The following is a 13,994-nucleotide window of genomic DNA, read 5'->3' as shown; positions in this document are numbered from 1 at the left end:
AGATTAAATGCTGTGATACATACATGTTATTTGCTGTTTTATTATATTGCAATCTTTATAATTTTTCCTTACAAAGATTGTGTCCCAGTTATAGCACCTTTACTATTTGTACATAATGATGACGTGGCAACGTATGCGCATACAGTTTGGCAACGGAAGTATGGCAAGAATCAGCAGTGAAGCAACACAGACAGACAAAGTTATTTTAAAAAGTTAACTTTATCAACTTTTTCAACACAGCTACCGGATCTGTGTACTATAGTGGAGTGGATAGAAGACATTAGCAGATGCCAAATTTAAAGTGGCCATATATATATATATATATATATGTATGTATATATATGTATGTATATGTATGTATATATGTATATTATATTAGTGCAACCAAACGCAACAACCAGACATTTTGATGCTGGAAAACCGTTTTAATAAACTTTTAGTTGCTAACACGTTAGAACCATTGGGGAATAACACCACTTCTGTTGCCAAAATGTCCACGCAGGCTATTTGATCACATGGGCTGTAAAAGGGTCTATAGTATTTTTGGGGTTACATCTGCTCACAAAGATTCCTTATAAATATAATTTGGTGCATAGGCTGGGATTTATCTCAAGTTTACATTTTATAATAAGTTCTATGTCTGTAAAGGTTTTGGATCAACAAAAGTGTGAACAAATGTAAACATAAAGTGGAACTTATGCCATGCATTAAAATGTATCAAGGTGTCAGGTGTAGTTTGAAGTTTAGAGTATAAAAATCCAGGCTGAGATCACCATTTTAACAACCATACCAACAGTGCTTTTCAAAACAATGAGGCTGCGTCCGAAATCGCATACTGAATTAGATGAAGTACCTACTCATCGATGGTTAAAACAGAGGTACTATATAGTATGAATATGGATAGTACGAATGAATTCAGATGTACTACATTCGCCATGTTAAAACATCATGTAACACAGTCGTTAACTGGAATGACTTTAAACTAGTGCAATTTAATCACGAGGAGGAACTGTTGTTTAATATACGTATTTGCATTTGAATAGAGCTGCATTAACGCTTTTGGACATTTTTGAATAAAACAACATCCCTCCGTCATTGTCTTCGTTGGATAACTCATCTCCCGGGGGCTCACGGGAATGAACACTTCGGGATCTTTCCGCCTACTGCTTTTGAAATACTATGAATTCGGACATACTACTCGCCTCGCTTACTGCTTTTCACCTACTACATAGTATGGATGTAGGCGGTTTCAGACGCAGCCTGAGCTTTGTAAAAATCGTAGTGTTTCAGGAAAGCGGGGTAAATCCTAAAAAGAATATTTTTTGAACCATAAACGCATTGCATTACACCAAATACACAAACTAATTTAGCAACGTTATATGACCCCTTTAATGCAAAATGCAACTTTATATAAAAGCCATTTTTGGTCAAGTAGTCTGTTTACTGTGCGTTTCCAGATTGTTTAGTTTGATATATAAATCACAAAGGGGAAACTGTTATCAACTGTTAACATACAAAAAGCTTTTTATTGCAATTGTTTTTTAAACCCAAGAACATTTTTGTTGAAAAGAAGTAAAAAGTTATTTTAGAGATTTTACAATGTCTCTGCTAGACACAGATGTGAGCTTCCACATCAAACTGATGTAAAGCCATGTTTGTGGTTGAATATGCTCCTTCAATGAATACGGTAACTCTAGTTAAATCCAGAGCATCAGTTTTATCCTCAGTCACTTGTCAGAACCGAAACCTCCTTTAGATGTTGGCTCACAACGTCATCTATGACTTTATTAAGACGTTTACACGCCGTCATTGCTGCCTCCATTAATGTGTCCAAGTGGTCCTCGTGGAGCCGGGCGTCCATCTGCAGAAGGGCGATGTTTCCACTGCGGGGCAGCAGGGCCAATGACAGCGAAGTGCCTCCTCCGCTCTCTTCCACATGACTAAGATCCGCCAGCGGTGTCTCTTCCACAAAGCCGGCAGTGCAGGCACACACGTAGTCGCGCATGGGAATGCCAGCATCCACCAGAGCCAAAGTGGCAGCATTTACACATGCACTGTAGTTTCCACCATCCGCCTGCAGAATCTAAAGATCCGGATAAGAGACGCAATAAATAAGAGATGTGTTCACTTTTTGCATGAATGAATTTAGTGAATTCTTAGTGTATGTACCTTTACGTAAATGTCGATTTGAGAACGTGGGTAGAGCTCGGTGAGAACCGCAGCTTCAAACGTTTGCTTTAAGTGAATACTCATCTCACTGGACTTGCGGTCACCGTGTGGACGTCTCTTCCTCTCCGCCGTGCTGAATGTGGCCATGCTGTACTGACAGTTAATGACTGCACGATCGTGCATGGATTTACTGCGAGAACCTCGTGTCTACAGGGAGAGACGAGATATCAAAACATTGATTATAGCTTCATGACGAAAGTAAGGGAGGCAGTATTTCCAAGATCATGGGTTCGAACCCCAGGAATCACAAATACAGCCAAACTGTATACCTTTAACGCACTGCATATAATATGCATTAATATAGATGTAGTATTGATGTAGTAAATACACACACATTAACAGTGAGTTTATAGTGATTTCTGTGTGTGCTATGCAACAGTTGTTAGATGAAATATGAGAAAAAAACTTTGGGAAAATAAACCATGGTGAAGTAGACATTTTTGATTAAATTATCATTTGTATTACTATAGGTTTAAAAGCAAATGCTATGGTTACTATAGTAAAACCATGGTTAATTTTCGTAAGGAATGTAAATACTATTTAGCACATTATGTGGAAGAAGAATAATCCTTTACGTTGCCACTTTTCATTTTTTCAAATTAAGGGACACGAACAGTGTGCGGAGTATTTATTAAGTGATACATTTTGACCGGGTAAAATAAAGCGGATGTGCGTACTTCAAATTACTTCATGTGGAATGATCTTTAAAATACAAAATATATAAAATTAACAGATAATAAACATACTAATCAGCACTATTGGTTTATAGTGATGCATGTAAAGTAATTCAAAAGCTTTGGTACTCGTGTTCAAATGTATCACACATGGACAAGTTTGAAATTCATGCAGTGCTGCGCAGAACTATCGGATGATGACATCAAAGCACCGCGAGAACGATGGTTAGCACTGCTTTAGATTAACTCTCGCGGTACTTTGACGCCATTTTCCAAAACTCTCTTCACTCACCTCATGTGGTCCATACACCACCGCTAGCGCCTTCGTGTTTCCCTGCTCCAAATAAGCAGAACCGTCTGCCTGAGCAAACACACTCATACGAGCCTGGACTTTACGCAGCTCGGTAGCTTTTCGTCCATCTACCCTGTATCCCTGATCTGACAATAACTCAAGACCTGCCATTGATCACTGACAGCTAAATTCTACACAAACCAGCGCGTGATCTTCTTCTTCTTTTAGATTTGATGGCGGGTTGCAAACCAACTGAAAATGTGCATAGCGCCATCTACTGTACTGGAGTGTGACGAGGATGATCTGCAGATCTATAAACGTTACTTTATTTAATACATTAACGCGGTGTTTTTAAAAACCTCGCTATTGGTATCATTGGTCTTCCAGTTTTTGTAATACCAGAGGTTTGTACGTTTTTCTTCTGTTGATCTCAATTCCAGTATGAATAAGCGAACATACTGCCACCTGCTGGACGACATTAGTATTACAAGCAAAGAGTGTAGAAGAAGATAATATAAGTCAATATAAGTTTTTTGTTACAGGTACGGAGAAGTCTGTCTGTCTGCGTCCCGTGGGACTTCAAAAATCGGAATCGTTATTCAATGTTTAAATAAAGTTTCTGCATAAAAAATAAATATTAAAAACTTCTAGGAACGGCCACAGGCAAATCACAATGAATTGTCTGGATTGGACATATTTGATAAATAAAATAAAATGATCCTTGATCATTAAAATATATATATGTCAAATTTTCCTCGGTAAAAAACACGCTAAATTTGTTTGTTTTGTCTGTTTAACGTTCATAAATGTAAATAAGTTAATTAAATATTTATTCATGTTAATACAATAATACGGCGTAGATTAAATATTTAATGTTTGATTCGCTTTGTCGTCCTTTTAAATGGAAAATCGTGTATATTAAACATATTTTATTTTAAATATTATTGATTATTGTTTTAAGTCTTTCATATGTTTTGAAAATCAATTTGTGTTTTCTACGTCCCCACGTCAATTTAAGTGCGTTTTAATTTACGTTTTTGCATTGTTTTGTTTTACGTTATGTTACGTATGGTTCTGTGAAGTATTTCCTGTCATTGTGTGCGTGTTTTTATTTTTTTAAACGTTTTCTTCTTATTTATTTAATTATTTAGCAAGAAAATTGTTTTAAAGAAGTAGACTACCACAAAAACGTCTACAAGCACACCAGCGTTCCTTATTTAAATCTTTATCCTTATATTTTGAAAGCCTTACGTTATGGAGAAAGACGTTTTATGTTGCCTTAACCCTAACCGCCTTAAATTGGACTTTATCGCTCGGCTATACGGGGAGGCTTCGCAGAACTAGAGCAGGCATACGGCCAAAGCAGTTTTACGCCCTTGTTGTTTCAGTTGCGTCCAGCAGGGGGAGACTGTACAGCCATTATCAGATCAGACCTGACATAGCAGACCTTTGGAACCGAGGTGTGTTTAATAATCTTCTTAGTTTTTGTTGTTAAGCAATTCTGCAACATTATTAATTTATAGACAATTAGCAAAGGATCGATATCAATTCACTTCGGTATGTGAACGTTAAAATATCAATTAGTTAAACCTTATCTGCCCCCTATAGTTTTTCTCTTTTCTTGCTCTGGATCACTCACTTTCATAAATTATTTCCATTTTATTTTGCAGTCTTTCTCCAGCCTGCGTGAGATGGCCTCTTCTGATAAGATAATGGGCCCTGTTTTCTCATTACCTTATATAAAAATGAAAACATAGGGCCTACATGGTTTTTGATTTTGGATATTTTACTCTGATTGGTACACTTGCATACTGTCCATGCTTATTTTATTTGACTGCGTATGCTGTATAGATGGATTTCAGTCATGTGACCTTTTACGTCATGCTGCCATCTTGAGGACCTACCGAGTAACAGTAGGTTATTGACAAGCATTGGCTACCTTGCTACGATTTACAGATTTCTTCTTATCTTTTCCTGTCTATGATTCTTACGGATACAGTAGGGCTACGAAAGACAACATGTCGCATCTCGACTGTCATGAAAAGAAACGCTACTTTAAAAAAATATATCTTGGTTAGGGTGTGATGCCTACTCAATCCCTGATGCGTTCTTCCAGCCGCTGTCCACTGCTACCGAACTACCACTATTTTACAACATAAGAAGGCACGACACAACATGAAACTTTGCTCGAAGTATCACCTGGATCTCTACACATGAACGCGAGCATTGAGAACATTGTTTGTGTACACGGAGTTTACTAAAAATAAAGGTTTTGTAAAACTGACTTTGGCTGTTATGGTGTCCATCTCTGCCAGACGTAAATAATCGATTTCCGCATGCGAATGAATGAATCTCATATGAGGCTCCTTTTTCAACTAGAAGGTCAATATTGTTTTTCACTTGCGACAAAACAACGAATTATCCGTGCATTTTTATGGAACTATGCTTTAGGAGATATCAATCTTTACTCTCCTCCCTCCTTACGTCACAATTGGAGATCGAAACATCTTGACTGGGAAGAAGGCGGCGAGCGGACGCCAAATCATCCAAAGTCAGTTATTCAAAACCTTCTTTTTAGTTAACTCTGTGTTCACAAACAATGTTCTCAATGCTCGAGTTCACGTGTAGAGACACAGGCGATACTTCGAGCAAAATATCATGTTGTGTTGAGCCTTCTTAGTGTTGTTAAAATAGCGATTTTGATGCTCACAGCATATTGAAGGCATAGCTTCTTGTTCTTTTGCGACCACGTCAGGTGACGTCAGCTGATATTCATGTATACTGTAATCTTGTTTAATTCAGGAAATAAATACTGGAAAAACACTTTTCTTTATTTTCTTTTTGGTTTTAATGTGAAAATAACAATTGAAGGAATGACACACGGGGCCCTATATGTAAACCATTTTTGTAAAAGTAAAATAGGCTAATAAAAAAAAACGGACTTCCAAAATAATCCAGCGGGACAGAAAATATTGCTGCCAGTTGCCGACCCCTGCAATAAGGGGCAATCCAAATCCAAAGACAGGCAATTGGTCAGGGCAGGCAGAAAACAATCAAAATCCAAATAACAGGCCCGGGTCAAAAACAGGCAGATACGAAAACAGAAAACAGGCAAACAGGTAGGCTAAACAGACTAAACATACAAAGTAACAGGCAATGACATAATCAGGTGTGACTGAACAGAACTGACGTGGTTTTATTCATAACAAACACGAAGTTGGATGCGAAGTGTGACATGGCATAGTATCAAAATAAAAGTCAGAACAGAACTGGGTGTCAAAATAAAAGTACAAAATACAAAACACAACATAACACAGAACAAAACCGTACAGAACCCCCCCTCTTAAGGGCGACTCCTGGAGCCCAACACACATATAACACAAAGTCCACAGGTGGGTGGGTGGGCGGGTTTTAGGACCTCTTGGCCAAGGCGGGGCAGTCCAGAGGACAGAGGAGGTCCTGGATCATGTGGCCAGGATGGTCCAGGGTCAAGGGACAGGCGTGGTCCAGGGTTATGGGGCAAGCATGGTCCTGGGTCATGGGGCAGGCTAGCGCCTGGGTCATTGGGCAGGTTTGGACCTGAGTCATGGGGCAGGCTTGGACCAGGGTCGTGGGGCAGGCTTGGACCAGGGTCGTGGGGCAGGCTTGGACCAGGGTCGTGGGGCAGGAATGGACCAGGGTCGTGAGGGAGGCTTGTATCTGGGTCATGGGGCAGATGTTGAACTGGGTCATGGGGCAGGAATGGACCAGGGTGGTGAGGCAGGCTAGGACCAGGGAACACCTCGGCCTGCCTCATGACCCTGGTCCATTCCTGCCCCATGACCCTAGTCCAAGCCTGCCCCACGACCCTGGCTGCAGTGTTCCTCATCTACAGCTCCCACTGTGAAGGGGGAACCACTCAACAAAGGAGCAAAGTCAATGTAATTCGCTAAAGTCCAGGTTGAGGCATCACGTGGCATACACATGCGTAAATGTCAATCAAGTGCATTATAAAAAATGTTCTTAAGCATGTTATCATCAAAATGTACCTGATAGCTTAAATCCAGGAAGTCCTTGATGTAATTCTCAATGGGTCGGTTGTTCTGGGGTAGCCAAAGCAAAGATTCATGTTGCCGGTTGGAAATTTACAGACCTCCGCTGGATTCTGGTTAGGCTGATTATTTTGTAACATGGGTGCTTAAAGAAAACAAATGAGAGATGAATCCATGTGCAAAAGAGGTTTATTTAAGTAAACTCCCAAAAGGGCAGGCAAACACATCCAATAAGGGGCAATCCAAATCGTAATCCAAATGGTCAGGGCAGGCAGAAAACAATCAAAATTCAAATAACAGGCACGAGTCAACACAGAACAAAACCTTACAGCTTCAGAAGAAGTGACACAGAGAAGCTAAGTCTAAGAGTATAGTGATGCTGACTGTGATGCTATGGTTTTGTTTTTTTATTAGAAGAGATTTACATGCTGACGTTTTATTGAAAATGTTATGTCACCATTATGACGATCAGTGATTCCTTTGGTTTGGTAGTTTGACTCTTTGACCTTTCTTATTAGTGTCTGGTCTTGTAAGAGTATTTGCTAAAACACGTTATTTGTTGCAAAGAAATTTTGTTACAAACAAAGCTCACATGGGTCTTACAACTTCACTGAAAGTTTACCAACAGTGATACCACATATGTAATATTAGTAAATTCATTTTAAAAACATTGTAGTATTGTCTCAATTTTTTTTAAGCAAATGGAAATGAGACTTTTTCCATGTTTAAGTGCTATAATTGGGTCCCCAGCGCTTCTATCAACCTAGAAAATGTGAAAAAGATCAACCCATTAACTTAGTTTTGGTGAACCATTCTCTACAAGCACATACAAAAATAGGTCGTTGAAATTTGGCCCTCTTTATGATGTCATAAGGAGCTCTTATTAGAATAATACCGCCCCCTTAATCTGCACTATCAAATCACAACATTGCCATTTAGTGCAGAGATAAAGAGAGAGAAAAAAATAATTCACAGCACAATTGAGTTTCAATTGCAACAAACCACCATCATTGTGATCAGTGTTTGCACTTAATCACCTCATTTGCATTTTAACGGACACACCCAAAACGGCACATTTTTGCACACACCAACAAAGTGTCAATTTTAACATGTTATAATAAATTATATATTTGGTATTTTGAGCTAAAACTTCACACATGTGCTCTGGGGACACCAAAGATTTATTTGACATCTTAAAAAAAGTGTTGTGCCATGACCCATATAAAGTCTAAATTTGTTTTGTCACATATGCAGACATCAAGATTCACCCCATGAATCACAACAGTGGTGACACTCAGGAAATCAGATACAAAGCAAAAACTAAAGAGGTTTGTTTGTGATATGTCTGGCACTTAAAATTGTGAAAAATGTTTATCTTTACGTTATTTATGTAAAAGAGATGCTTTATTTGTTTTTGTTTTGTTAATTGTTTTTTTAATAACACAATGAGCTAAGAGTGAGGGGGGTGTTAAAGTATTTGCACTCAGCGTGATGACACCCTGTTGTTACATCATTATGTTGTTACGTTGTACCAAGTTGAGGCTTGTTTAGTTTTCAGCCTTGTGAAAAAAGCATATGCATGCTGAAGTGGTGAACATACATTGTGCAACATTTTGTTTAGTGATGCTGAACTGCCCACTCAAATTTAACAGCAGCAAATAATTTTTTACTGTGTACATAACACAAACCACAAGCAGAACGCAAAAATATATAAATCACATTAGCAGTTTTGCAAGAAATTTTGCCTCGAATTAAAAAAAACATTGCCATGTGTGACAGTGGCCGTTTTGTATGAAAAATTTCACTGCTGGCATTACCACATCTAATTTTTTTTAAGGTTGATGTGCATGCTTTTGTTCTCTTTTTTTGTGACCCTACTTCCTGTTGTCCACACACACACACACACACACACACACACACACACACACACACACACACACACACACACACACACACACACACACGAAACTGAAAATTACATGTACAGGAACAAATGCAATGTCACAAGATACACACCAACTGAATCCACACAGAAGTGTCTAGGACAGTTTTTAAAAAGCAAAGATCAACAGCTCCTACACAGGTGAGTACAAAATGCTTCAAGATCAAATTTCCTTACAAACCAAAACTCGACAGACATTATACAAAATCATATAAACATGCTTTGGTAGCTTGGGAAAAAGGTACTGGCAACAAAAAAGCTCTGCTTAGTGTGAAACGGGTGACATAGATTAAACAATATGGGGGACCAAAAAATATATATAAAAATAAAAATGTTCAATTCCTCAGCTAACCAAAATATGTCAAACTATTGTCTTACTGTTATTATGTTTCCATTCACCTATTTTTATGTGCATTTTGGAGAATCGCATAAAAAACGCTGGGTGAAAATTATTTTTTTATACATAAAATATGTAAGCACAAGTTTATGTAAGATTCAACCTGATCTCACAAATTTCCGTGGCATAGTCACTGAATTTTGTGCTAATTTTTCCGTGGCATTCTCACGGATCTCCGCATTTTTCCGTGGCCTTGCTACGGACTGTCTTTTTCCATGGCATTCTCACGGATTGGTTACTCAACTGTTTTGTCCTATTTTCTTACCATTTTCTCTTCGGTTTAGGATTAGATTTACATGAAATGACATCCCTACCCAAACCCAACTCTAACCCCAACGCCAGGTGACAATTGTTTAAAGTTTAGAAAATATAAAAGAATAAATCAGAAAAAATAGTATAAACCAATAGTTAAAGTGACATACTAACGCAAACACCAAATCTAACCCTAAACCGAAGCGAAAATGGTTTGAAAATAGGAAAAAGCAGTTGAGTAACCAATCCGTGAGAATGCCACGGAAAAAGACAGTCCGTAGCAGGGCCACGGAAAAATGTGGAGATCCGTGAGAATGCCACGGAAAAATGAGCACAAAATTCGGTGACTATCCCACGGAACTTTGTGAGATCATGTTGGTAAGATTACAGATTATACCCTAATATGTCACGTTTAAATGCTATAACTTTCAAGTGACTGACATAAGTTGTTGTGAAATGTAAACAATCTCACATCCTGAGAGATCCTGTCAAAAAAGTTCTAAAGCACTACTTCTCATACTCTTTGCCTACTATATAGTATTGAAGTAGGCGGTTTGGGACGCAGCGTATGTCTGTTTTCAGGTGCTGTATGCAGAATGTTCATTCTTACTTTAATTTTGTATTTGACGCGTTTCTTAAAGAGCCGAATCTGGGAAGTCCGCGGCTGTATAAGCATTAACTAAAGTGGTCGCAATCAGGTCCGGTAGCGCCGCAGACGCAAAATTCTGCGAATGAGAGCACTAAGTAAAAGCAAGAGAAAGTTTCTATCGGTCTCCCATGCTGCTTGAACCTCAAAAAGGGCGGATTGTAAGATTAAAAATAAATATAGGAATTTATTACTTGGTCACAACTTGTCACAGCCCCCTATGCTGATAGTGATCAAAGACTATTGTCACAACTGTTTATCCAATACAGTGGGGGTTAAAGGTGGTCTTCTGATTGGTCAGTTTGAATGTATTATGTTGGGTTTGGTCAAGTACATTGGGGGTTAAAGGTGATCTTCTGATTGGTCAATTTGAAGTTAGGTTTAGTCACATGGTCAAGAGATAGAGGATAAAGGTCAATGTTTTTATGAGCTCTGGGCTTTTGCTTTGGCTTTTGACTTTTGCATTGGCCTTTTCCCTTTCCTTTCTTCCTTTACCATTTCATGCATTTATAGTGTAACCATTTCAACTGTAACTTTAAGTCAGTACTGTAATTAAACCTTTTCATTTACAAATCTGTTGTTTAGTTTTGATTTAGTGTTAACACTTAAACGCTCCATATTGCAATACAATATATTCGTACTCTAGCAACGCTCTCAGACATATTGTGTCAGAAACCCGGGAACGATTGCAGTTTTATTCTCCTTCCGAAACCTGAGATCCCTTACAGGGTCTATTCACTACTCTGCAGACTTGCTCAATGTCCCGCCCACGGCGCTATCTGATTGGTTACACACCCGGTTACACCTCACGAGTAATAGCCTATCAACACTTGCGAGATGGTTGTGGAACTTTGTGTCGAAACCGGTCGAAACGAAGGAAGGCAGCATTTTCAGCAGCATATTCAGCATATTAGTAAAGCGAGAATAAACATCACAATCTGATTATCTGTTTATGATGACAAGCAGAGTTAGTGTCCCAGTCACACCACTGAGAATGGCCGAAGTTACACATTTGATAAACGCCGATGAGGCGTTTAGCGAGGCGCGGGCGCGTCCAGTTCGCGCAAATGAGGCTAATTGACTAAAACATAATGCATCTGTCTTTTCTATAATTTCACTGATATCGTGGTGTAAAATGAACGTTATAACTTTAAAAGCAGCAGTAAAACTGTTTCTACTGTAATGGTTTAACTTTACCATTAATACATTGTTCATATTTATGTTTAACTTGACACTACGTTGTGCCATATAGTTTTGCCATTCAAGATTTAATTATTGCGTGTTTTTTCGTTGTGCATGATCACAGTTCATATGTGTGGTGAAAGATGAGCTATTAGAGTAAAAATATTGCGTTAGGCTGAGTTAATACAAATTTTTTACAATTCCTGCAAATGCAGTGATGAAGTTCATGTTCTCATGATTTATTTTTATGAATTAAAATGTTTGAAATGTGCTCTCAGGGTTTCCCGCAGAAAATTTGTTAGTTAAGGCGGTAGGGTTGTGCAGGTGGGCGGGCCGGGGGCGTGGCAATCAAAGGGGCGGGGCGTGATGAAAATATATTTTTTAAAACACTCAAAACTCAATTTTGAAGAAACTATGACAGAAAAATAACAAATACTAGATTATTAATGAATTAAATGTTTTATCAACAGGCTAGTTATCCTCCAGACATTGACGGACCATGTCTTTCTCTCATTTAGGCCATGTGGCATGTCATATTTGAATGGATTTTTGTTAGGTCGGACAATGATTACCAAATTTCTCTCTCATATTGCTCCTCATAACCACTGAAAACCAAACAAAAGTCAAATTATTATGGACGGAAGTTAAAACGTGGTGGGTACAAAATGACTCATGACAAAATGAAAACACCCCCCCCCCCCCTCTGTTTTTTACACAAATCACACCCTGCCCATGTACATACCCCCCATGCCACCATGTCTTCCAACATTGTGGGGACGGGTATGCACGGATACTTGCCGTTGTCTAGGGTGGGGCAGACGCTTGTGAGTTATCTCTCCCCTCGTTGGACATCGTCTTAAATCACATTGACGTGTTGGAAGGACACGCCGGTGCTTACTTACCCCGGCTGTCCTACAGACGTTTTAGGTGCACGTGAATAATTTATAATAATATTCGGGGGCTGCTAAGTGGGGGCAGCGCTCCACATCATATAGAGCGGCCATTCCCAAACTGTGGTCCGCGGACCACTAGTGGTCCGTGAGGGTACTGCAGGTGGTCCGAGTAAAGGCAAAATAAGAATATGTATATTTTGAGAATATGCTGTGCTGTGCTTGAACGAGTTCATTGAACAAAAGTTGAACGTGAACTGAACGTACTGTATTAATGCCTGAAGAACAATACTGTGAACTCGTTTATTCTGGTGCCTGTGAACGGCACGCTCTTTCAGTTTAACGTTGTTCATTAGGGTGCCAGATTTCTATATTCTTCCAGGCGAAAACCCGACTAAAACACACTGTAAACAGGCCTTAATGTGTAGCGGAAAAAAACACCCAATCTGGCAACACTGCCACCAGTCAGTGTTCACCAGTCACGCTGCATGCGTCATCAAAACAACACAGAAGCTGCTGAAATTCCTGCCGCACCACTCAAATAGTTTAACATTAAATAACATCATATTTGTCTTAAATCGTTAACGATAAATATAGGCTGCTAACGCATATTCTGGATCTTGAAATAGACTCTGACTAGCTCACGCTATTTAACGTGCATGTGCGGTGTGCGATACCTGCGAGTTGTCATACACGCAATGCCTCGTAGCGCTTCTCGTCCGAGGTGCGACCCCACCCGGCTAGCCTTTCAAGGTATGTGCAAGTAAATACAAAAATTTCCCAACACTGAGAATATGTATATAAATATGTACACACACACACAAAAAGTTTGAAATGCATTGTGCCTTAGTATTATGGAAGAAACCATGGTTCTTTTTCCAAAAGGCTGGTGTTGGAGGCTCAGTGTTGTCACATTAGGCTTACAATGGATGCATCCCTCATGGGCTGGGAAAAAATTATGGAAGACCAACAGTGACAAAAGGCCCATCAGCCAAATGCCAGGAAAAGCCTGCTTCTCCAGCACAGATGACCTCTTTTTTTGGGGGGGGGGATAATATGGATTTCAACGACAATGCAGGCTCAGTTCTCTCCTGCTCATATAGAATATATCCTTTTATTATAGGATTCCCTAAGGGGAAACCCGTTTTGCATGATCAGGGTCACATGCAAATGCTTCATACCTTAGTATTATGGAAGAAACAAATGTTGAGGACTCATACCTTCCCTGCAAGTAAGCTTACGATGGGCCTGTATGGGCATAGCCTAAGGGCCCCGCACAGGTTTGCTCACTGGCGAAACGTTGGCCCCTTAGCGCTGGCCCTGCATGGGCAGCCCTCACTTAGCCCCCAGGAAGCCCTCAAATAGAGAAATCCCCAGAGTTAAATGAACACTGCTGGATGTAAATATTGTCCCATCTTACAGAGTGTTAAAAAGTAACAATGAAGCAGAATTAAAAGCT

At 39.3% G+C, this 13,994-nt stretch overlaps 2 protein-coding genes across 2 annotated transcripts in view; one reads left to right on the top strand and one right to left on the bottom strand.

Annotated features, from left to right (window-relative positions):
* Window positions 1-1,125: 1,125 nt before the first annotated feature.
* On the bottom strand, window positions 1,126-3,436 carry exosc4 (exosome component 4). Its single transcript, XM_065277180.2, has 3 exons — window positions 3,196-3,436; window positions 2,170-2,376; window positions 1,126-2,083 (listed from the first exon to the last, which is right to left on the bottom strand). Exons 1-3 carry the CDS (start codon window positions 3,364-3,366, stop codon window positions 1,724-1,726), a joined length of 738 nt encoding a protein of 245 aa, XP_065133252.1. The 5' UTR covers window positions 3,367-3,436; the 3' UTR covers window positions 1,126-1,723.
* A 5,748-nt stretch (window positions 3,437-9,184) lies between these two features.
* LOC135767482 (NACHT, LRR and PYD domains-containing protein 3-like) overlaps window positions 9,185-13,994 on the top strand; it is a 61,649-nt gene continuing 56,839 nt past the window's right edge. Inside the window, exon 1 of the mRNA XM_065277210.2 lies at window positions 9,185-9,309. The gene's annotated coding sequence lies outside the window, so the exon portion shown is untranslated. The remainder of the gene's footprint in view (window positions 9,310-13,994) is intronic.

Source organism: Paramisgurnus dabryanus, chromosome 6 (assembly GCF_030506205.2).
Source record: "Paramisgurnus dabryanus chromosome 6, PD_genome_1.1, whole genome shotgun sequence".
Classification (NCBI taxonomy): domain Eukaryota; kingdom Metazoa; phylum Chordata; class Actinopteri; order Cypriniformes; family Cobitidae; genus Paramisgurnus; species Paramisgurnus dabryanus.
The sequence above is the reverse complement of the archived record's forward strand: the minus strand, read 5'-3'. Positions and strand labels throughout refer to the sequence as shown.

Excerpts from the sequence above, each read along its gene's own strand:
- exosc4 (XM_065277180.2), bottom strand. The coding sequence starts at position 3,366 with ATGGCAGGTCTTGAGTTATTGTCAGATCAGGGATACAGGGTAGATGGA. Across the intron at positions 2,377-3,195 it reads TGGTGTATGGACCACATGAG|ACACGAGGTTCTCGCAGTAA; the intron begins GTGAGTGAAGAG and ends CTCTCCCTGTAG. Across the intron at positions 2,084-2,169 it reads AAATCGACATTTACGTAAAG|ATTCTGCAGGCGGATGGTGG; the intron begins GTACATACACTA and ends CCGGATCTTTAG.